We start from the raw sequence: 25334 nt of genomic DNA on the forward strand, positions 1-25334 counted from the left end.
AGAGGGGGTGCACTGCACTGGGGGGAATCCCACTTGTCTGGACTACCCAGATTCCTCAGAGCCAGCAGGGAGAAAGACTAAGTCCACTGATCAGCGGAGACTGCGGCTGCAACTGCGGCCATCTCCCCTTCCGGGGGCTCCATCCCAGGGAGATCAGAGTTCTGTTCGTAAACCCCTGGCTGGAGTTACTGAAATTCCCACAGGGAAGGCCCAATCAGTGAGGAGGGATGGGTCAAGGTCTGGCCTAAAAAGGCAGTCTGGTCACAGTCTGCCACAGCTGCTGTGCTGCACTGTGGGGAATTCTTCCTGGGTCTAAACCGCCCAGTCTCCCTGGCACCAGTAGGGGAAAAACAGCAGACTGGAGCTGCAGTGATGGCTGCTGCCTCTCTTCCCAGGAGCTCAGTCATCTTAGGCAGGAGGCAGCCACAGTCATGATGGCCACCCCTCCCCCTGGGAACTCGGTAGTCTTGGGCAGTTTCCAGCCAAGAGGCCGCCGAGAATCTGCACAGCTCTGTGCTTGGGACCGAAACCCTGGTGGTGTGTGTGGGCCCACGAGGGGGATCTCCTGATCCATGGGTTGCACAGATCCGTGGAAAAAGCATGGCTTCTTGGGCAGGGTAACACAATCACTCACTACCACCTCCCTTGGCTGGGGGTGGGAGCTCCCCTTGCCCCGTGTGGCTCCTGAGTGGGCCATGGCTCCACCCTGCTTTTTCCTTGCTCTCCATGGCACATGCCTACTGCCTAGTCAGTCCCAATAAGAGAACCTGGATACCTCAGTTGCCAGTGCAGGATTCACTCACCGTTTTCATTCTTCTCTGTGGGAGCTTCCAACTGCAGATATTTCTAGTCAGTCGTCTTGGCCCCTCCGGCCTGTTGTTGTGTTTTAGAGAGCCAAGTTGTTAAACCTGTATCAGCACACCACTGGCCCCAACCCACCTCCAAAGTTCTAGTCTATTGAATTTACTTAATTCTTAAGAACTTTGCTGTGCCCTTGCGAATGTTTTTGTCTTTGGATAAACCATTGTTTTTTCATCTTCACCTGACCAACTCAGCTTAATTGACAAGACTATTCTCTAGCCCTCAAGTCTGGGTTAGATTTGTGTCTCCTTTCTCATAAAGCAAACCTCTTTTTCCAATGGGTAAAGTAAGATAAAGTAAATTAAGTAAAGATAAAAGACCAAATTTAGGTGAATATAAAGTTGTTATCTGGAATGACTGGGAGTTGGGTAAGTATTGCAAGAACTTTTACTGAAGTCCTTGACTGTTATTGAAGGTGCAGTGTTCTCAAGAGCTAATAGTTCAGTACCTGTTTAATTGTTTGGCAGTATCCTAAAATATTATAGAAAGCCTGATTTATCTCTTCCACCTATTCCCCTACCGCAAATATAAAGCCTTTTCCACATTAAAAGAGTACAATACTATATTCCTAGCAGACATAAACACTTCACCAGTACTGAATCCATTCTTCAGAGCTTAGCTTATGTGTCTTTAAATACTATGTCCTCTCATCACATTTTTTCCCCGAAAGTAGGCAGTTTCTTGGCTTAAATAATTTCCCAGGTAAAACATACACCTATCAATGGTGGAAATATTTTTAATGTAAGTACTAGAGAAAAAAATGCCCTGAAGAATGAGGCCAGTTATTTTTGTTCTGATATTTCATTGTTAATGTCTGCAGTGTCCTCCCACACTAAGGGTCTCCTGAATGTTCACTGAGTGCTATTTTCCTATGATTTTTCTAGATAACAGCAGGGCTTTAGCCTTTCTGCTTTCCTTTGTTTTCTCTCTCCTTTCATCATGTGGGTATTACAGAGCTGGGCTCTAAAAGGTTTTTTTTAATTTAAATATGAAAAAAACCCTTATAGTTTCTATTCTTCAGAAAAGTACAGTGTAGTAAAGGAGGCAGGGTACATCTACAAAAGAGTTAAGTAACAATAAAAGGTAGTAAATGTTTAAGATTCCAAATAATTAGTTGCCTGTGAGACTACTTGTTAGCTATATAAGTGGGCAAGATGCCTAATCTCTCTAAGCATCGGTTTGGTTTCCTCATCTGCGTAATGGAGATAGTAATATCAGTCCTGCTGGGAGTGTTCTGTTGATAATCAAATGAGATACTCTATGTTTGTACAATTTAAAGGTTATAAAGTGATAAATATGAATTTATTATGATTACTAGTATTAACATTTATGATCTAATACAGAAGAAAGAACATCCTGCTTAAAATATATATGAGCTTTTTCTGGGGTGATATTTCTTTACCAGTTACCAAAAAAATCACTTTGACCTTTGGGTTGTTAGACCCCTGGAATTACTTTTCAATTCTTAATTTGTTTTCCATGTTCTTCCTTTGGAAATATTTTCTGAGTTTCAGAAACTGTTTTCCTTTGTTTTTCAGATTTGCTACCACATACTATCCTTGGTTTTTTGTCCCCAAAGACCAGCCAAAATGTAGGAATATAATTTTCTCCGCTTTCTTTTTGTTAGCTGTCTCTCCAAAATGAGCATAGGTTGTCTATTTTTTAAGGTTTTACAACTAATCACTAAAGGGGAAATAGAGTGTAATGAATATGGGAACTTATCTTCCAAAATCTTACACTGTTTCCAAAGGGTTCTGTGATATTTCTGATTTCCTTTCTCAGGTGGGGCCCAAAAGCACATACCTTCATCTCTCTTTTAATTCTTAAGTTTATAAAATTCTTAAGTTTATAAAATTTTCCCTCTTCCCACTTCTCTACCTTTTTCTAGTTTACCTAGATTTCTAGTTTACCTAGATTTCTTCTTCCTTAGTCTCTCTTTGTAACAACAAAATCGGTTTTTCTTTCTTAGAGAGAAATTTCGGTCATCCTTTGTAATTCATCTTCTTCCCTTGTTATTAGAAAATCCAGAACTCCATTTAAATTTGCAGAGAGAGAACCTCACTAAAAAGGACTGTGGAAAGTACCTCATGAACTTAGGTCTCTTCTTTTGGCAATAGGTGCATTCAAAATACAAGAAGAGAAAATGAACTAACATATAGAAACTCCTCTGGGATGATATCTTTCATTCTTGTTTTATAATTATTGGTAAAAAATTATCATCTAGATGTTAATGTTTTTAATCCTTTCATGTCTAGAGTTAATTAAAATTTTTCTATTTGTGTACAATTAGTGGTAAGACTATATAAAATTCAAGACCTTTCAGTTTATTTTATTAAGGTACTGAAATCCATAAAGTTAGAGCTATAGCCATCTGTACAAGAAGGGCCTGTTACTGCTTACTTATTTGGGCGGGTTCTGTCTCTTATATTAGTTCTTACTTAGGGACTGCTTATTTTATTCTAGTTCTATGTTACATATTAGAAGCAAGGAAATACATTTAAATAAGGAAAAGAACAGAATAAAAAGAATATAGAGATCTTTCAGGGACCTCTGAGGCTCTCCAGCAATCTTTGAAGATTATATAAATTCCCTTTTGATGAAATTCTGAAAATTTTACCACTAATAGGCCCGAGCTGTAGGTCCTCTAGGACTGATACATGAATTTTTTTAGTTTATTTATACAGAGTTTTTGAAATATGTGAGAGATGACTGTATTTTGGTTTCAGTTATTTATATATCATGATAGAAGTGAAATGATCATCAGTAACTTTTAAAAATAATGTTACTAAATATTATCTAGTCATGAATTTACATAATCATAAACAGATTAATCTCTACTTTAGATTTTCTTTTAAATACACTCTTTAAATTTTATAAATCAGTGAAGTACAAGGCAGTTTTGTTACATGCATAAATTGCGTAGTGGTGAAGTCCAAGTTTTTAGGACATTCATCACCCAAATAATGTACATTGAACCCATTAAGTAATTACTCATCCACCTTTCCCCCACCCTGTAACCCTTCAGAGGCTCCATTGTCTGTCATTCCATTTTCTACTTCAATATGTGCACTTTTTTTTAGCACCCACCTGTGAGTGAGAACATGGAATATTTGTCTTTCTGCATCTAACTTGTTTCATTTAAGATAATGATTTCTAGTTCCATCCATGTTGCTACAAAAGACATTTCATTCTCTTTATAGCTGAATAATATTCCATTGTGTGTATATACCACATTTTCTTTATCCATTCATCTGTTGATGAACATGTAGGTTTTCCATATCTTTGCTATTGTAAATAGTGCTGTGGTAAACATTAAAGTGCAGATATCTTTTTGACATATGGATTTCTTTTCCTTTGGGTAGATACCCAGTAGTGGAATTGCTGGATTAAATGGTAGTTCTATTTTTAGTTCTTTGAGAAATCTCTATATTTTCCTTAATGGTTGTACTAATTTATATTCCCACCAACAGTGTATATGAGAGTTCTCTGCATCCTCACTGTCTGTGATTTTTTGATTTTTTAATAGTAGCCATTCTGACTGGTATAAGATGGTGGTTTTAATTTGCATTTCTCTGATGATTACTAATATTGAGAATTTTTTTGTGTGTACATGGCCATTTCTATATCTTTTGGAAAATTTCTGTTTATGTCCTTTGCTTACTTTTTAATGGGATTATTTGTGAAGTTTTTGTTGAGTTGTTTGAGTTCCTTGTATATTCTTAATGTTAGTCCTGTCAGATGTATAGTTTGCGTATATTTTCTCCCATTCTGCAAGTTATCTTTTCCCTCTGCTGATTATTTCTTTGGCTGTGAGAAGCTTTTTAGTTTTAGTTGCATTTGTCTATTTTTGTTTTTGTTGCCTGTGCTTTTGAAGTCCTAGTCATAATTTCTTTACCTCAACCAATGTCCAGAAAAGTTTCTGTAGGTTTTCTTCTAGTATTTTTAGTTTCCAGTCTTAGGATTAAGTCTTTAGTGTATCTTGAGTTGATTTTTGCATATGGTGAGAGATAGGGGTCCAGTTTCATTCCCCTGCATATGGCAGTCCAGTTTTTCTGCACCATTTTTTGAAAATGGCGTCCTTTCCCCAATGTATGTTTTTATCAACTTTGTCAAAGATTAGTAACTGTATGTATTTGGCTTTATTAAATTCATTTTACTCTTTTTTTCCAGCTACATTAACAAGCTATTCTGAAAATGTGGAACGCACAAAATATGCTGGGGAAAGCAGTAAAGAATTAGGATCTGGAGGAAACATAAAACCTTGGCAATCTCAAAAATCCAGCATGGACTCCTGTTTGTATCGAGTAGATGAAAACATGACTGCTTCCACCTATAGTCTGAATAAGATCCCAGAGAGAAATTTGGAAACAGTGTTATCTCAATCAGTACAGTCTATTCCTTTGTATCTCATGCCAAGGCCAAATTCAGTAGCAGGTAAGTTTTTGTTGTTGTTGTTAAATAATCAGTATTTACTCCAGTATATATTGAAATGAAAATAAATCCTACTCTGACAGTATTTAAATTTTCCATTCATCTTTTTTGACTAAGCTGTTCTTTTGTATTAGGGTAATGTACATGTATATATTATTTGAATCTGGGAGAAGGTTCATCTTCCTCGAATCGCTTAGTTCTGCTCCCAAAGTGTACAAAAACACATAGAAATTCAGAAACAGCCTATAAAATATACCATCAAACTATAAAAAGTCTTTTCGCTCAATCAGAAGTCTTTGAAAGAATTTTAGTTTGAGGTTTTAGTTCTTACAATCTTAGTTTTAAAAAACATTATTAAAATAGGCATATCTCAGTGTAATTTGTATTATCAGAAATCATCATCCATAGTTTGTAAAAGTGGAAGGCAGGCAAGAATTCAGCTTTTCCACATCCCATGAATTTCAGTATTTTCACAATATCCTGGCTACCATTTCATAGAAGAATCACCAGGTGGCTACATTTCTAAAGAATAATTCTGCAACACCACTAGCAAACTCAGTGAAAAAAAAAAAAATTGTATTCGTCCGTTTTCACACGCTATAAAGATACTACCTGAGACTGGGTAATTTATAAACAAAAGAGGTTTAATTGACTCACAGTTCCACACAGCTGGGGAAGCATTGAGAAACTTATAATCATGGCAGAAAGCAAAGGAGGAGCAAGTGTCTGCTCCACAAGGCTGCAGGAGAGAGCGAGCACACAGGGGAACTACCAGTTTTAAACCATCGGATCTCATGAGAACTACCTCACTATCACAAGAATAGCATGAGGGAACCACTCCCATGATCCGATCACCTCCCACCAGATCCCTGACACATGGGGATTACAATTCAAGATAAGATTTGGGTGGGGACACAGAGCCAAACCATATCAGAAATGATATAGCATGGTGGCTCATGCCTGTAGTTCCAGCAATTTGGGATGCTGAGGCAGGAGGATTGCTTGAGGCCAAGAGTTTAAGACCAGCCTGCGCAACATAGTGAGACCTTGTCTCTTAAAAAAAAATGAAAGAAAGAAATGATACTGAGGGTTAAGTGGTTGAAATACGGAGTCATCATTCTTTAGCAGCTACTCTTCTCAAAATTGATGTCAAGGGGTGTGTTTACTACAGCTAAATTGCTCCTTAATAGTTCAAACTTGGGACTTTTGCAGAATAGCTGAACGTTCTGACTTTTCAAAATATGTCATGATCTGGACTTTGTCCAGACTATAAAATCAAAGTTAGGTTTGCTTTTCTTACTTTCCTCATGAAGGCCTGGATAGATTATCTCACTGATAATTATTCCTTATGTAGCTGATAGTGTAATGCTTCTTGCCATTCCCATTTCCCTTTCCTACCTGTTCTTTGTTCTCTGGGAGACCATCAGCATCTGTCACCAGGTGTGATTATAGGGGAAATGGCTCATCTGAAAGATGAGTAACTATGGAAGATTTTAATATTAATTTTTAAAGATTATTCACTTTTGTGTACTGACAGTAAATTTTTTATCCTAGAACCTTCTATGTCGATCCCCAACTACCATGCCATATTAGAATCCTAGAATGCTGTTGTATTAGTCTATTCTTATACTGCTATAAAGAAATACCTGAAACTAAATAATTTATAAAGAAAAGAGGTTGAATTGGCTCATGGTTCTGCAGGCTGTACAGGAAGAATAGCAGCTTCTGCTTGGCTTCTGAGGAGGCCTCAGAGAGCTTTCAGTCATGGCAGAAGGCACAGGGGGAACAAACACCTCACATGACCAGAGCAGGAGGAACAACAGGAGGAGGAGGTTCCACACAGTTTTAAATGACCCGTTCTCTCAAGAACTCACTCATATTACAAGAACAGCAAGGAGGAAACCTGCCCCATGATCCAGTCACCTCCAACATTGGGGCTTACAACTCGGCATGAGATTTGGGCGGGGACACAGATCCAAACCGCAGCTGTACATTATGAAAAGTTCCAGGCAAGTTGAGTCTTTTCCGAAAAGAAGCATATAAATCCTTGCTCATATATAAATAGGGAACTGTAACTACTAACCTTAATAGTATGTCCCAACTTACTTCCTAACTAAGCTACAATGATTTCTAAGAAAATTCTGGCTCTATTATTTGAGAAAGGCACTGAACACTTAGTAGAAGACAGAGAAGCTTTGTTTCAATGAGGAACTATGTAGTCAGTCTGAATGAACAATGTTAATTCAGGGCTATGAGTCTCGGTCACTACTTAACATTAACATTCTATATTACCGTCTTCTTCCTACTTACTCCCCATTATATTTTATGTGTATCCCTTAGAACCTTTTTTCACTGTGTTAATCAAGGACCTTCTCATTTGTTTAAAAGCGACTCAACTCTTCCTCAGGCTTCCCTTAGCCCCAAGTGTATCCCAGAACTGTTCCACTTTCGTATTAGCCAAGTGCTTCCTCCCTAGTTGTATCCTGTACCTTCAGAGCAGTGCCAGAACTGAACAGACTACGGGAAGAGAGAATGGAACAAGCAAGCTGGTTAATTTAATGTTTTGCTGTTGATCTCAGAAAGCCGTCAGGACCACATGTAACTAACCACTAGACTCAAGCTCTGAGGCAACTACCAAACTATCTCCATCTAATTCCTAGCCACCTTCCCAGGCTGAACTCAAATACTTCCTCCTTCATAAAACTTTCTCCAATCACCTCCCAGCCACAAGTAATTGCTGCTGCTTCTAGAGTCTCCTAGTACTTTGTATGCATTCTCTTTTTGTGTTGGCAACAGTCTGCTTTGTGTTATGTGCAGCTACTGTGTATATGTTTTGGTCTGACTATTAGAATCTCAACTTTTTGACATAGCAACTGAGAAGACTTCAGTAGAGGCTCCATAGTTGTTGGTTGCATTAACTAATGAATGAATATATGCATGAACCAACCAATCTGTGATACCAGCTTTAAACAAAAATAACCATGTAGTTAGTAAATCTAATGATAATTTTCTTCATCTTACTATAGAATATAGTCTTCTCATAGGAGAGATTACCCAGAAAAAGTGGGGTGGGGGCTTATTTAAAGTAAGCTCTATATGAGATGGTAGTATGAGCCAGTTACAAAACAGTTTTGGACTTACTAGTATCTCAGAATTTCATTTCTTCCAAAATTATAAACTGTAATTCTCTTTGATATATGGAATGTATAAACAGCATTTATCATTATTTGCTAACAACTGGCAATATGTATTTTTCAGTGGTTAATCAGAAGCCTTTATTCAATTAGCAATGTAATGGTGTTGGGGGGAAAAATGGAGATCTTAAGAGATTTCTATTTCTCCAAGACAGCAGTCAGCAAACCAGGGCCCATGGGCCAAATTCAGCACACTCTGTTTTTGTAAATAAAGTTTCATAGCAGCAAAACCACACTCATTTATTTACTTATGACTGCTTACCACAACAGAGTTCAGTAGTTGCAACAGAGATCATAAGCTCTACAGTTAACATTGTCATGGCCTACAAAGCCTATAGAAAAAGGGCAATCCCAACCTTCATTCTGAAATCTTATCCTGGCATTGGATTCATTTGGCCCAAGTCACCCCTCGGCGATACATCTCTGCTATACAGGTCATATACAGTGTTAGTTGTCCATAGGGACAGAAACTGCTTTAGACTTTATGAAAGTTTCATGATGTGTTTCGCGTGACTTCATGAATTACATAGAGAATCAGAAATGTGTAAAAATTCCATGAGAGGACATTGTTACTCAGCTGTACTGGTACTAGATAGCAAAGACACTAAACAGATTTGAAAGAGACAAAAAAAGCTGAAATTGACCCTTAAGTTTTGTTTTAAGTTTTTGTAATATGCATTTAGCTAGACTTACCATCAGTGTGGTACGTAGACAGTGCCCAGTAATAGATTAGTCACCTGCTTGAGTCTAGAGCCCTCATTTCCAAACTTAGGAATTTTCATTTTGGTGGTGGTGAAGTCTCTTAATGTGTTTGTTCTCATCTTCTCTTGACCTCTTTTTAGTTTATTGAAAATAATATAAAATTACTTTACTCTTCTTGAACAGACATATCTCTTGAGATTCATTATTTTACCCAAAAAAATGCTAACTGTAGAGCTTATGAAATGATGTCTAAGACTCCTATACTCCTATAAAAGCCAGATATGCTTTTCCTCTCAGTGTCTGTAAGGCTAACACTGTTGTAAACAAAAAATACGGAAGGAAAAATAAAAGCCACTCTCCTCTCTACACCTAATACCTCTCTCCAAAGGTTAATATTTCTTACGATTCTTTAAAATATATCTATATATAAAAAAAATTATAATATCTGTATGTGATATATAATGATATATACCTATACAGTTAACCCTCTGTATCTGTGCTCCACATCCACGGATATAGATGGCCAACTAAAAGGGACTTGAGCATTTGCAGATTGTGGTATCCTATTGCAGATAGCTCCAAGGTTTCTGGAACTAATTCCCTGCAGATACCAAGGGATGACTGTATTTAATTATAATATATGTAAGAGAAATATGAGGTCAAAAAATGAGTGGAATTTATTCAGAAGAAATGAAAGCATATGTTCTTAAAAATATATACATAATCATCAAAGTTTTATTTGTAATAGCCAGTAACTGTGAGCATCCCAAATTCCCATCAACAGGTGAATGGATAAACAAATTAATTGTGTATCCATACAATGGAATTCTACTCAGCTACAGAGGGAAATGAGTTATGAATACCAGAGCAACATACTTGAATCTTAAAATAATTATGCTGTTTGAAAGAAGCCAGATTAAAAATATAGATATACTATATTATTCCATTTGTATAAAATCCTAGAAAATGCAAACTAATCTGTAGACACAGATTGCCTCTCTTATACTGCAACCATCTACAAGTACAGGTATCACCTAGACCTCTTCACGTTGCCCTGTGGGAATTAGGGCTCAGGAAAGTGGCACAATGTTGATCCTCTGGCTACTGCTATTGCTCTGAGTAATGAACTGTCTTTCATCTCTGACCCAGAAGTTTCATATCCTTTTCCCACATCCAAGCTTGTTAGTTTACAGATTCTTCACTGTTCTTGACATAGTGAAATATTGCTATACCCAAACCCACAAAATTAAAAGAAATGGCAATGGCAAGCAACATAAGGATATGTTGCCATTGAAATTATACATTGATGGTGGGAGTATGTTAATAAGTTGGTACTCCATTTTGTAAAGTTGTTTGACAAGATGTATCAAAGGTATATAAAGCTATATATGCATGTTACCTAAAACCTCACAATTCGATTTCTGGAGAGAATGCCTATGAGAAATGAGTGCTTTTGTTTATGAGAAGACAGATAAAATAAAGTTTTATCAGTTTTATTCATAATATCTAAAAACTGAAAACCATTCACATGTCCATCAACAGTGGAATTGATAAATAAATTGTATACAGCAATGAAAAAGAACACACTATTGTTACAACATCATGGATATATTTCACAGATGTGATATTGAACATAAGTCAGACTCAGAAGAGTGCCTTCTGTATAAAGTATGCACATTTATATAAAGTTCATAGAAACAAAATGATCACACTTCTATGATTATAGAACTCAAGTAGTGGTTACCTTTGGTAGGATTATTGACTAAGGGAGCTTTCTGTATCTTGGTCTGGATGATAGTTACATGGATTTATGCTCATGCGAAGACTTCAAAAAGTTCATGGAAAATATAAGTAAAAAGTAAAAATAAAAAATATAAACTTTATTTCTCAACGTAAGCTCCATCAAGTTCAAGACACTTTTGTAAGAGATGATACCAGCCTTTTAGTCCATCCCTAAAGAACTGAGTGTCCTGGGAATTTAGCCATGTCAGTGAAGTCTTTTTTACATTATTAACTGAAGAAAAATGCGTGCCTTTTACAGATTTTAAGATTAAAAAACAAAAAGAAGACAGAGCCAAATCAGGACTGTAAGATGGATTTTCCATCTAAACTTGCAAAGCTGCCTTTGTTTGATGAGAGGAATGAGCAGGAGTATCGTTGTGGTGGAAAAGGATTATCTGGTGGAGCTTTCCCAGGTGGTTTTCTGCTCAAGCTTTGGCTTGCTCAAAACACTTTCATAGTAAGCAGGCATTATCATTTTTGGCTTTCCAAAAAGTCAACAAGCAAAATGCCTTAATCACCCCAGAAAATGGTTGCCATGACACTTGCTCTTGATGAGTCCACTTTTGCTGTGACTGGACTGTTTCCACCTCTTGGTAGCCCTTGCTTTGGTTGTGCTTTGTCTTCAGGATTGTACTGGTAAAGCCACTTTTCATCCCATTACAGTTCTTTGAAGAAATGCTCCAGGATCCTAATCCTACTCATTTTGTTTTAAATTTTCTTTGAAAGCTCTGCTCTTTTCTGCAGCTGATCTGGGCACAATGGTTTTGGCACCCATTTAGTGGAAAGATTGCCCCCATTTTAATTTTTCAGTCATAATTGTGTAAGCAGAACCCATTGAGACATCTGTGATGTTGGCTGTTGTTTGTGCTGTTAATCATTTGTTCTTTTCAATTAGAATACAAACAAGATGAATTTTTGTGGATGGTCTGCCACTGCAGGCTTCATCTTCAACACTGTCTCATACCTTCTTAAAAGAAGTTATCCATTTGTAAACTGCTGATTTCTTTAGGGTATTGTCTCTGATATGGTTTGGCTGTGTCCCCATCCAAAGCTCATTTTGAATCATAGCTCCCACAATTCCCAAGTGTTGTGGGAGGGACCCAGTGGGAGGTAATTGCATCATGGAGGCAGGTCTTTCCTGTGCTGTTCTCATGATAGTGAATAAATCTCACGCGATCTCATGGTTTTGTAAAGGGGAGTAAGTCATGTAAGATGTGACTTGCTCCTCCTTGCCTTCTGCCCTGATTGTGAGGCCCCTAGCCATGTGGAACTGTGAGTACATTAAACCTCTTTCCTGTATAAATTACCCAGTCTTGGGTATATCTTTATTAGCAGTGTGAAAATGGACTAATACAGTCTCCATAAATGTTTTATAAAACATTAATGATTTTACCATTCTTCCACCCAAGCTTCACCGTAACTTTGCTCTTTGCCCTTGCTTCAATTTTAGCAGAATTCATGTTGCTCTGATAAGGGCTCTTTTCAACCTAATATCTTGTTCTTAATGCCTCAAATTATATCCTGTTCAGACATCTTATAATAAGTTAGTATGAATTTATTTTGATGCAAAAACTTTTTGAAATTCCTCCATAGTTTTTTCATAAGATGCATTTCAGTGAACTTTTTGAAGGCTCTCACATGTATAAAAATAATTAAGCTATACACCAAAGATTTATATACTTTACATATGTAAATCATACCAGTTTTTAAAATATGTAAAATGTGGCAGGGCACAGTGACTTATACATGTAATCTCAGCACTTTGGGAGGACGAGGTGGGTGGATCACTTGAGGTCAGGAGTTTGAGACCAGCCTGACCAACATGGTGAAACACTGTCTCTACTAAAAATACAAAAATTGGCCAGGCACAGTGGCTCACACCTGTAATCTCAGCACTTTGAGAGACTGAGGCAGGGGGATCACTAGGTCAGGAGTTCAAGATCAGCCTGGCCAACATAGTGAAACCCCATCTCTACTAAAAATAAAAAAATTAGCTGGGCATGGTGGCAGGTGCCTGTAATCCCAGCTACTCGGGAGGCTGAGGCAGGAGAATCCCTTGAACCCAAGAGGCAGAGGTTTCAGTGAGCTGAGATCATGCCACTGCACTCCAGCCTGGGCAACAGGGCGAGACTCCGTATCAAAAAAAAAAAAAAAAATTAGCTGGGCGTGGTAGCGTGCACCTGTAATCCCAACTACTCAGGAGGCTGAGGCACATGAATTGCTTGAACCTGGGAGGCAGAGGTTGCAGTGAGCCGAGATCGCACCACTGCACTCCAGCCTGGGCTACAGAGTGAGACTCTGTCTCAAAAAAAAAAAAAAATTTATATATATATATATAGGCCTGTTGTCTTTGCAAAAGGGTTTTCTCTTTTCTTTGGTATAGAAATAGCAGTCTTAGGAAACATACGTAACAAGATCTTTGTCTGAATTATCTATTTTTAGTGTTGCTTAATAAAACGCAATAACTACAACAAATGGATAATTTATTTAAAATGTTTCATTTTATTGAGTGTATAAACCTAAGATGAGTACCCAAACTGGCCAGAACTTTTTTTTTTTTTTTTTGCCACCTTAATTCAGAGAGATACTAGATGAAATTCTAAAGCAGCAGTCTGTGGATTTTTAAATTTTTTTAAAAAAACAAGTATATTGAGTCATATTTTATATATTATAAAATTCACCCATTTCAAGTGTACAATTCAGTAATGTTTGGTAAATGTAGCAAGTTGTGTAACCCTCACCATGAATCAGTTTTAGGACATTTTCAGCACCTCAGAAAGATTTCTGCATCTATTTAACATTAACCCCGTTCCCTTTCCCAGTTCCCAGGCAACCACTAATTGATAGACTCTATAAATTTGTATTTTCTGGAAATGTCACATAAATGAAGTCATATAGTTTGTCATCTCTTGTATCTGGCTTCTTTCACTCAGCATAATGTTTTTGAGGTTTATGACATATATGTGTGTGTGTGTGTGTGTGTGTGTGTATATATATATCAGTAGTTTCTTCCTTTTTATTTCAAGTAGGATTCCACTGTATGACTGTACCATATTATGTCTATGCATTTACCATTGGATAGACATTGTTTCCAATTTTGGGCTATGGTGAATAGTGCTGCTGTGAACATTTGTTTGCAAGTGTTTGGGTAGACATATGTTTTCATTTCTCTTAGATAGATAAATACCTAGGAGTAGAATTGCTGAATCTTATGGTACGCTTATATTTAACTTTTTAAGAAATAAAAACTGTTTTCCAAAGTAGCTGTACCATTTTGCATTCCCACCAGCAGTGTACAAGGGTTCCTATTTTTCCACATCTCCTTTGTTACTGTCTTGCCTTTAGCTGGTGTGAAATGATACCTCACTGAGGTTTTAATTTGCATTTTCCTAATGACTACTAATGTTGAGCTTATTTTGTGTATTGTTATCTATTCATTTATTCTTTAGTGAAATATCTATTTAGACTGTAGCACATTTTTATATTGGGTTATTTTCTTCTTGATTTGTAAGAACTTGTGTATTCTGGATACAAGTCACCTCAGACATGTATTTGCAAATACTTCAGTCTGTTGCTTGTCTTTTTGTTTTCTTACTGGTATATTAGGAAATATAAAAATGTGAAATTTTGGTGAGGTCAGTTTATCAATTTTTTTCTAATAAACCATGTTTTTCATGTCACTTTTCTTTTTTTTTTTAATAGAAAACATACTGTTTATATCATGTATTATAAAACTGATTTCTTTATGACTTTGGGGTTTGTTTTAACTCAAGTATTGGAAAATACTTCCTGAAATACTTAATACTTTTTCTCTCTTGTCCCTCCTCTTCCCCTACTCATGTTAAAAAAAAAAAAAAAAAAAATTACATCATCCTAAATTGTTACGTCTGTAGACTGGACCTTAACTGTGAATGATTTTTTTATTTACCACAATTCTCTTCCCATAATGTTAGTCTTTCTGGCTAGCAGAGTGCTTTAGATTCTTAAACAGTACTAATCACGCATCCTTAAAGGAAGGGTAAAAGGTAAATATACCATCAGAGATCAGATAGATCTATCCTGGAGAACAAGATTATATACTATTTGAGTAGTACATATTGACTGTGTTGAACAAAATACTTCATCAGAAAATTATTTCTTGTCAGTGTTGAACATAATACAAACAGACCTACTTTGGCCTACAGGGCAAGTCATAGGTCATGGAATAGTTTGTATTGGGTTGTTTTCTGTATCTGGAAACCATGGTTTCAGGATGCTCACAAAGAGGCAGAAAAGGAAGCTATAAACCAAATGACTCAGTTATTTTCAACACTTAGTAGATTGTAGATTGAAAATGTTTCCAGAATGTAGAGAAATAAAATTACTTTCACAGGGAGTTGCCCTGCTAGATGTATAATGTATGTAAATATTTGATAAAACTACAACCTCTGGTAACTTAAATGGTTAGAGACCTAAACCATTTATTAAATTAAATTTTCTCATCTCATGAGGGTCTGCTGTTTTCATTTAGCTCTAGATACACATACTTTCCTTTCCTTTCTAATGGGTACATAAAAGTGGTTCCCTAAATTGGGGAGAATCAGATACTAAATTTCTGGTGAACAGGAATAATTGAGAATTTCAAATGTGAAGTGAGCTTGAAATAGGAAAATTCAGTATATTCACACTTACTAAATTGTTCTAAGCATCTGAACATCAAGGGCAGAATGGGGATGGGAATGATGAATGCCAGTAATAAAAAGCCTTATTCAGGTCCAACTTTTAAACTTCTCTTCTTTTTTAAACTTAATTTCAGTGTGACTAATATAATTATTTATTTTAGAGACAAAATGATGTTGAATAATGATGTGAAAAATACCATTTGAGTAACTTTTAAAAACCTAGGTGAATAATTGTTTAAATGGTCCTTGCCATGATACACATTTCTCCCCAATTTGGGAAGAGGATCACCTTCTATTGCCTAAGCTCCTTAGCATCTTAGGCAAGATAGGACCACATCTTCTGGCATGACCAGGAAATTGTTAGGGGATTATTTAAAATCCTTGAGGCTGCTACTGGATTGAACTGTAATGAATAAAACTATATATGTTATTGCATAAGGCCAAGATTGTTGATTTTAAAAAGAACAGAAATGACTTGTGGCTTTTGTGACACTTTTGTGGGGAGAATGGAGTCAGCACATACGCAAATATTTATGGTGAATTATTTTTAAAAATATTTTTCTAAGCTTTTAACTTACATGTGACATAAATGGAAGAAATATATATGGGGAAAATTTTTAAAATCATGTGTATTTTATTTACAGTATTGAAATAGAGGTTTGATTAATATGTTGGTCAAATAGATTCAGCTGTGTACTTTTAAAAACATAAAGACTCCAACAAATGAAGTTCATAGTTAAAACAGATATACCAATTAACACTCAGTGTTCCACATAGGAGGATAGTAGTATTTGCTGAAAACATAAAAACTTTTAACTCAAATGATAAAGTCATTAAAGTTGAGTTTTGGTAGTCTGCAACATTGAGACTTGGGTTTTTCTGGAATAGCTCAGTTTTCTGAATATAAACTTACTGTTCATACACCTTTAAATTAAAATTCTAAAGTATGAAAAAGATTTAACAATGTGTTTTGTTTTCAAAATGTAAATTGGTATTGTATATTTGTTTTTAAGCCTGTGTGTTGGAAGGAAGTAGAAGACTCTTGTGGACTTGTGGACTTGCGGTTGCATGGCAGAAATTATCAGAGTAGGCAGTCTATAGTCATCCTTGATATCCAAAAATGAGATTGGCAATGAATTGGAGGGATGTGGGAAGCAGGAAATGTTTGCTTGCAACAGCTGTCGTCAGTGCTTTGTGTGAGAATGAGAGGTCTATCAGGGAAACATACAAACAACAGAAATCAGCTAAAATATAAACTCTCACCATCTACTTGTTAATGCTTGGAGCTCCATGTTTTCCTAAGAAAAGGATCTTAAGAATCAGGTAAATACAGAACGGGAATGTAGGGGGATTTAAGCAAACCCAATCAGAAACTTTTAATAGAGTTTTTGCAAAAATCAAAAATGGGCTTTTCAGCAGTCAGAATGTTGGCTTTATGTATCAAGGGTATAAGGACAGCAGAGTGGCTTCTTGCCCAGGCAGGAGCAAACATACAGTGTCATTCCAGGCTCCTTGCTCAAGTCAGCTAGAATGACAATTGTACTACTCTAATCTGTTTGCATTAGTGGCAACTGATTTAAGAAGAAACAATTCCAACTGTCTTCCAAACTCAGTATAGAGTTGTCTCTAAAATGTGGTATACCAAATGTCTGTTAGATTTCTTCTGCCCACTTGCAGTGTATTTAAATTATTTTAACTTCAAAAATGCATGTCAGTTAAATGCTCTATGAGTGAGTTGTCCTCAGCTGTTACAATCTGATGAAATCTCAAAAAAACTGTTCTTTTTTTCTTTCCCTTCTTCCTTCTCAAAACAAGTCTTTTAAATGACAAACTCTGTGGATTTACTTTTTAAAGCTTTTTCTTTTTACATAAAAGTTTTGTTATAGATTTTTCTATTTTCTCCATTCATCTGAACTCACCTAATTATATCTTATACTTGTATCTGGAAAGTGTTAGTTAAATGTTATAGTATTTATTTATTTATTTATTTATTTATTTATGAATGGATGGATGGATGGATGCATGAGGTAGGGTCTCACAATGTTGCCCAGATTGGTCTCGATTCCTGGGCTCAAGCAATCCTCCAACCTAGTGTCTTCCCAGTATAATGTTAATTTAATCTGACAGAACTATCTCAAAATTTTTCGCAGTACAATTGCATAGTAAGACTAGCAGTATAAGGTGGGAACAAATGTGTCCCTATAGAGCTGTCATTGATGATGTACAAGGCATTGTTGCTATAGCCAACTCCTTCAAAATAACCCAGTAAGACAAAAGTTAATGTGTTGTTTGCTGATTGTTAAAATGTAGCTGAAACATGAAATGTGCATATAATAATAGTTATTCATTCGTTAGACAAGTATTTATTGAGCAGGTACTATATGCCAGGCACTGTTCAAAGCGCTTAAGTATCATCATTAATAAACAAAACAACAATTCCCATTCTCATGTAGTTTACATTATTGTTAGGAAAAGTAATGTTAGTAAGTAATATTACCCAGGCTGGTAATTTATTTTTTTTTATTTTTGAGACAGAGTCTCGCTCTGTTGCCCGGGCTGGAGTGCAGTGGCGCGATCTCGGCTCACTGCAAGCTCCGCCTCTGGAGTTCACGCCATTCTCCTGCCTCAGCCTCCCGAGTAGCTGGGACTACAGGCGCCCGCCACCTCGCCCGGCTAATTTTTTTGTATTTTTTTAGTAGAGACGGGGTTTCACCGTGTTAGCCAGGATGGTCTCGATCTCCTGACCTCGTGATCCACTCATCTCGGCCTCCCAAAGTGCTAGGATTACAGGCTTGAGCCACCGCGCCCGGCCCAGGCTGCTAATTTATAAGTAATTTATATGGTATGCTAGAAGGTGGTTTATGCTATGGAAAAAAGGAAAAAGGGGATCATGAATATCTGAAAGAAGATAATAGAAACATTGTTGAAGCCAAGCATATTATTTTAGTGATATCTGTTAAGCATTAAGAAAGCAAAACAGTGAGGAGAAGGAGGATCGTGCCAAACAGATTATGAAATCTAAGTAGGACCAGTCTGGAATTCAGTTCTACGTTGAGCATCATCTGCAGGGCACTCTGATTTACTCTGAAGTGGTAGAGTAATGAAAGATGAATCGGGCATTTCCTCTTGTTCTCAAGAACCTACTACAATCAGTGAAGGAAGGCAGACATGTAAACAACTACCTGAATAACACGAATTCTAAATAGCAATATATATCTATGTGGTTGCTGAGAGGGAGAAGCAATTAATTCTGACTGGGAGATTGATTAGGAAAGCAAGGAAAGTGCAACCTAAGCAAAGTTTTGGCAAAGGGAAAGGTAAGTTTGACGCAGTGTGACCAAGCCTTTTTTTCAGAAAATGATATGCAAATGGAAAAGATTCAAATGACTGTGAGGAAGAGTATAACTAGGTACAACTAGAAAAACAAAGGGAAACACCTAACAGAAGTTTGTATCTCCTGGCTGATCTTTCCAATATTTGTCTCATATGCCTTTAAATAATTTATTTGAGAAGAGAAGAATTTTGAAAATGATGAAGCAAAGAGAAACTGAAAGAGGACTAGGCACAACAATTAAGAGAAAAAAGGCAGTGGAAAATGATAGATTCATATAACACCAACCATAATTTGATTGTAGTCCCAGATTAAAGCCATAGTTCCCCATTTACTGATGGGAAACCTGTCTAAGCCCAACATCAGGACCCCAGAGCTATTGCTTTTGATATTGAATATCACTGCTTTTTTTTTTTTGAAGGTCATTGTACCTCTGTTTGGATTTTTGAAGGAGTGAACTATTCATTCAGTTCATTGATGGCAATATTTGTCTTTTTCTTCTAGTGTCATTTGTCTGAAATTGAGAAATGTGCTCATGCCAAAGCATATTCACTATATTACTTGGTTTTGTGAAATAAATCAAGGCGATGGAATAGTGATGTTCATCTTCCTAGGTATTTCAATAGTAAAGATTAGCTTAACTTGTTAAAACTACACTAAACATTGATATTTTACAAGCCAACAGCTTTTATTTAAATGTAAGAAGTTAAACGTGAGAAACTAAACCTGTGCCTTAAAGTACTTGCCAGAAGATTTTTTGATACAAAAATTAAAATGAATTACATGACTATTATTTATTTGGAATATGTACTCCACAGTATAAGATCTCTCATAGTTTAATCTGTAAAATATTAGATGAGTATAATTTTTTTAAAAATATACCAATGTATTAGACTTTTTAAAATTTTTTATGGGTCATAGTATATGTATATATTTATAGGGTGGGTGAGATATTTTGATACAGGCATACAATGTGTAATAATCACATCAGAGTAAGTAGCATAACCATCACTTCAAGCATTGATTATTTTTGTTGCAAACATTCCAACTCTTCTCTTTTAGTTGTTTTTAAATGTACAATATTGTACATTTTGTTGTAGAAAATTGTTGACTATAGCCCACCCTGTTTTGCTATCACATACTAGATCTTACTCATTCTATCTAACTATATTTTTGTACCTTTTAACCATCCCCACTACCCCCACCCCAGCTACCCTTCCCAGCCTCTGGTAACCATCATTCTACTCTCTGTCTCCATGAGTTCAGTTGTTTTAATTTTTAGCTCTCACATATGACTAAGAACATAATGAAGTTCGTCTTTTTTACTGGCTTATTTTACGTAACATAATGACCTTCAGTTCTATCCATGTTGCTGGCGGTGACAGAATCTTACTCTTTTTTATGTCTGAATAGTACTTCATTGTGTGTATGTACCACATTTCTTTTTACCTAGTTGTCTGTTTTTTGTTTTTGTTTTGCTTTGCTTTGTTTTGTTTTTTTAGAAGGAGTCTCGCTGTGTCGCCCAGGCTGGAGTGCAGTGGCACAATTACCCAGTCTTCTGTTGACGGACACTTAGGTTTCTTCCAAATCTTGGCTATCGTGAATAGTGCTGCAACAAACATGGAACTGCAGATACTAATTTTCCTTCTTTGGGGTATATACCTAGCAGTGGATCATATACTAGTACTGTTTTCAGTTTTTTTGAGGAACCTCTGTACCATTTTCCATGGTGGCTGACCTAATTTACATTCCTGCCAACAGTGAGCAAGGGTTCCCTTTTCTCCACATCTTTGCCATCATTCATTATTGCTTGTCTCTTGGATAAAAGCCATTTGGTAATATCTCGCTGAAGTTTTGATTTGCATTTGTCTGATGTCAGTGATGTTGAGCACCTTTTCGTATGTCTGTTGGCCATTTGTATGTCTTTTGAGAAATGTCTATTTTTGTCCATTTTAAAATTGTGTTATTAGATTTTTTTCCTATGGAGTTATTTGAGCTCCTTATATATTCTGCTTATTAATCCCTTGACAGATGGATAGTTTGCACATAGTTTCTCCCATTCTGTGGGTTGTCTCTTTACTTTGTATCTATCTATCACTCAGGCTGGAATGCAGTGGCACAATTATGGCTCACTGCAGCTTTGACCTCCCTGGACCTCAACCTCAAGTGATTCTTCCACCTCAGACCTCAAGTAGCTGGGACTACAGGTGTGTGCCACCATGCCTGACTAATTTTTGGTTTGAGGTTTTAGTCGTTGTTTTTGGTAGAGACAGAATTTCACTACGTTACCCAGGCTGGTCTCAAGACTCCTGGGCTCAAGCAGTCAGCCTGCCTTAGTCTCCCAAAGTGCTGGGATTACAAGTGTGAGCACTGTGCCTGCTGTCAGGATGGCTTTGGCTATTTGGGATCTTTTGTGGTTTCATATAAATTTTAGGATTCGATTTTCTATTTCTGTAAAGAACGTCATTGGTATTTTCTTAGGATTGCTTTGAATCTGTAGATTGCTTTGGGCAGTGTGGACATTTTCACAGTATTGATTGATTCCAGTCAATGAACATGAAATGTCTTTCCATTCCTTTGTGTCCTCTTTAATTTCTTACATTATTGTTTTATAGTTTTCATTGTAGAGATCTTTCACTATTCTAGTTAAGTGTATTCCTAATTATTTTATTTGTGGCCATTATAAATGAGATTACTTTCTTGATTTCTTTTTCATCTTGGTGGCTGTTGGCATATAGAAATGCTACTGTGTTTTGTATGTTGATTTTGTATCCTGCTACTTTACTGAATTTGTTTATTAGTTCTTTTTTTTGTAAAATCTTTGGGTTTTTTAAAATATAAGATCATATCGTCTGCAAAAAAGGATAATTTGACTTCTTCTTTTCCAATTTGGATGCACTTTATTTCTTTCTCTTCTCTGATTGCTCTAGCTGGGACTTCCAGAACTATGTTGAATAACAGTTATGAAACTGGGCATCCTTGTCGTGTTCTAGTTCTTGGAGGAAAGGCTTTTAGTTTTTCCCCACTCAGTGTGATACTAGCTATGTTGTATATGTCTTTTATTGTGTTTAGGAATGTTCCTTCTGTACCCAGTTTTTTTAGGATTTTCATCATGAAGGAATGTTGAACTTTATCAAATGCTTTTTCGGCATGAATTGAAATGATTGTATTGTTTTTGTCCTTCATTCTGTTGATATGGTGTAGCACATTGATTGATTTGTGTGTGCTGAACCATCCTTGCATCACTGGGTTAAATCCCACTTGGTCATAATGAATGATCTTTTTAATGTGTTGTTGAATTTGTTTTGCTGGTATTTTGTTGAGGATTTTTGCATCAATGTTCATCAGGAATATTGGCCTGTAGTTTTCTTTTTTTCACGTGTCTTCATTTGGTTTTAGAATCAGTGTAATCTAGCATCATAGAATGAGTTTGGAAATATTCTCTCCTCCTCTACTTTTTCGAATAGTTTGAGTAGGATTGGCAATAATTCTTGTTCATTTATTTATTTATTTATTTATTGACACTGAGTCTCACTCTGTCGCCCAGGCTGGAGTGCAGTGCCACTATCTCAGCTCACTGCAAACTCCGCCTCCCAGGTTCACGCTGTTCTCCTGCCTCAGCCTCCCGAGTAGCTGGGACCACAGGCGCCCGCCACCTCGCCCGGCTAGTTTTTTGTATTTTTTAGTAGAGACGGGGTTTCACCGTGTTCGCCAGGATGGTCTCGATCTCCTGACCTCGTGATCCGCCCGTCTCGGCCTCCCAAAGTGCTAGGATTACAGGCTTGAGCCACCGCGCCCGGCCAGCAATTTTTTAATTAAAAGGCAGCTAGTAAGTATTTTAGGCTTTGCAGGCCACATGGCCTGCATCACTACTTAGCTCTGATATAAATGATATTGGATTTAAATGAATAAGCAGGGTTCTGTTCAAGTAAAACTTTATTAACAAAAACAGGTAGCAGGCCATATTTGGTCCACAGATTATAGTTTGCTGGTGTTTATACTAGGTGATCTTTTAAGATTTCTCATCTGTGTGCAATGGCCCACGCCTGTAGTCTCAGCTCTTTGGGAGGCCAAGCTGGGCTGATCACTTTGAGCTCAAGCGTTTTGGCAAAACCATCTCTACAAAAAATTAGGCAGGAGTGGTGGTGCATGCCTACTCAGAAGGCTAAGGTAGAATCACTTGAGCCCAGGAAGCAGAGGTTGCAGTGAGCCAAGATCACACCACTGCACTCTAACCTGAGTGACAAAATGAGACCCTGTCTCAGGAAAAAAAAAAAAAAAAAGATTTCTTTTGCATCTACATTCTGTGATATTGCTTTATTATCAATATCACGTATATGAAAGGGACTGGTGCTCAATTCTTTTCTATCCTGTATCAGTTAGGGGCCAGTCAGGAGACAGAAACCACATACTTATTTTAACAGAATAAGGGTTGAATTTGATAATATAAATAATAGTTGGCTGGTCACGGTGGCTTACACCTGTAATCCCAGCACTTTGTGAGGCCAAGGTGGAAGGATCATTTTAGGCCAGGGGTTCAAGACTAGCCAGGGCAATGTGGTAAGGCCCTATCTCTACAAAACAAATTGTTTTTAAATACTAGCCAGATACAGTGATGTGCGCCTGCTTCAGCCTCCCAGCTACTTCAGAGGCTGAGACAGGAGGATGGCTTGAGCCCAGGAGACTGAAACTGCAGAGAACTGTGATTGTGCCACTGTACTCCAGCCTGGGTGACAGAGGGACTAGTTGATCTCAAAAAAGAAAAAAAAATCATTAACTAGGTTTAAAGAACTGAAAAGGTAATAGGAAAACCTTGAGGTGTCATGGATTTAGCAACTGCAGGAAGTAGTTACCACCTGTGGGCCTGAGGAAACAAAAAGAGGCAAGAATTGTTAAACCATACAAGCTTGGAAGAAAGGCCTCACAGAGCTGACACTTACATCTCCATGAAGGGGATCCTGCTCAGCTGAGGCTAATAGAAGGGCTCCAAGAAGGACTCTATGGAGATTAGACTCAGACTCTGAGGACAAGGCACTGGTCACCCAGTGCCAGTATCTCTGAAGACATGAGATGAAACTAGTCCCGCCTCCCTTGGAAAAACTGCAAACTAGGTTCAACTACTGCTACTGGAATGAACTGCCAATGCTTGGCTGAACAAGTAAGACTACGGTAATGCTGATAGGAACAGGAAGGGGCAGATTATTTTTCCAATAACCGTAACAATTAACAAAGTTCATCTTTTTGGCTAACCAGCATCCATACTCACCCTTCTATATATATATATTGGAGCTTCCAAACTATACATGTTTGAAACTCTAAACATTTTCAGCACAACAAACTGTATTTTAACCTAACAAGATGCAAGTATCTTTCATGTAATTGAAGACATTTTTACTTCTCCAAAATGAGGCTAGTTCCAACAGTCACTTTAAGTATGTTTTGATGATATAACACTATCCATCTCTGGCTATGTTAATAATTTCTCAAACTCTGGCACAGTCCTATCTGAATGGTTTGTTATCTAAAAACTAAATTGGAAAGTTAATTTACATCAAAACTTGCATTTATAAAATAAGGGAAAGGAGGCGAGAAAGATTAAATTAGTATTACACATACACACACACACATAAAACAAAAGCAAGGAACAAAATATGCATAGCTGCTGAAGTTGTCATTTCTGTAGCTAGTTATGAAACTGAGATTGATTTTTTTTTTTTTCTTTAAGAGACAGAGTCTCACTCTGTCGCCTAGGCTGGAGTTCAGTGGTGCTCACTGCAGCCTCAAACTCTTGGGCTCAAGCAATTCTCTCACCTCAGCCTCCCAAGTAGCTGGCACTGCGGACATGCACACTACACCCAATCCATATTTTTTTGTTTAATTTTCAGAGATGAGGTCTTGCTTTGATGCCCAGGCTGGTCTTAAAGTCCTGGCCTCAAGAGATCCTCCCACCTCAGCCTTCATAGTAGCTGGGATTACAGGCGCAAGCCACTGCACCCAGCTGATATTTATAACTTTTTTCATCTGCCTATCCCATGTGTCCTTTGCCCTAAGCCAGTACCACATCTAGCCAGGGTTCTTTCCCTGGTAGGTTGTCCTAAATCTTCATTCTTGGTGGGTCTGAATCCCTAGTAGTTCTCTTTTTTTTTTTAGTAGCTACATAGATATTGATAAAGAGCCAAACAAAAGAAAACAGACTTTGGTTAAAGCAAGAGGCACTGGATTAAACATAAGAAACCACTGTGGGCCAGGGCCACCCCTGAGTCTTGGCCTAAGCTCCTCTCAACCCCCCAAAAAGAAAAAGAATTCACGGAAACATTAGAATAGCAATAGGGATGGTTTTGTCGTCGTTTCTAATGTTTTAAAATAATAGAT

The 25334-nt window shown here is 37.1% G+C and overlaps 1 protein-coding gene across 1 annotated transcript in view; it reads left to right on the forward strand.

The window, feature by feature from the left end:
* TANC2 (tetratricopeptide repeat, ankyrin repeat and coiled-coil containing 2) overlaps positions 1–25334 on the forward strand; it is a 481882-nt gene that overhangs the window by 278973 nt on the left and 177575 nt on the right. Inside the window, exon 7 of the mRNA XM_025361091.1 lies at positions 5032–5295. Coding sequence (XP_025216876.1) covers positions 5032–5295 — 264 coding nt within the window. The remainder of the gene's footprint in view (positions 1–5031; positions 5296–25334) is intronic.

The sequence above is a fragment of the Theropithecus gelada genome, chromosome 16 (genome assembly GCF_003255815.1).
Source record: "Theropithecus gelada isolate Dixy chromosome 16, Tgel_1.0, whole genome shotgun sequence".
Taxonomy (NCBI): domain Eukaryota; kingdom Metazoa; phylum Chordata; class Mammalia; order Primates; family Cercopithecidae; genus Theropithecus; species Theropithecus gelada.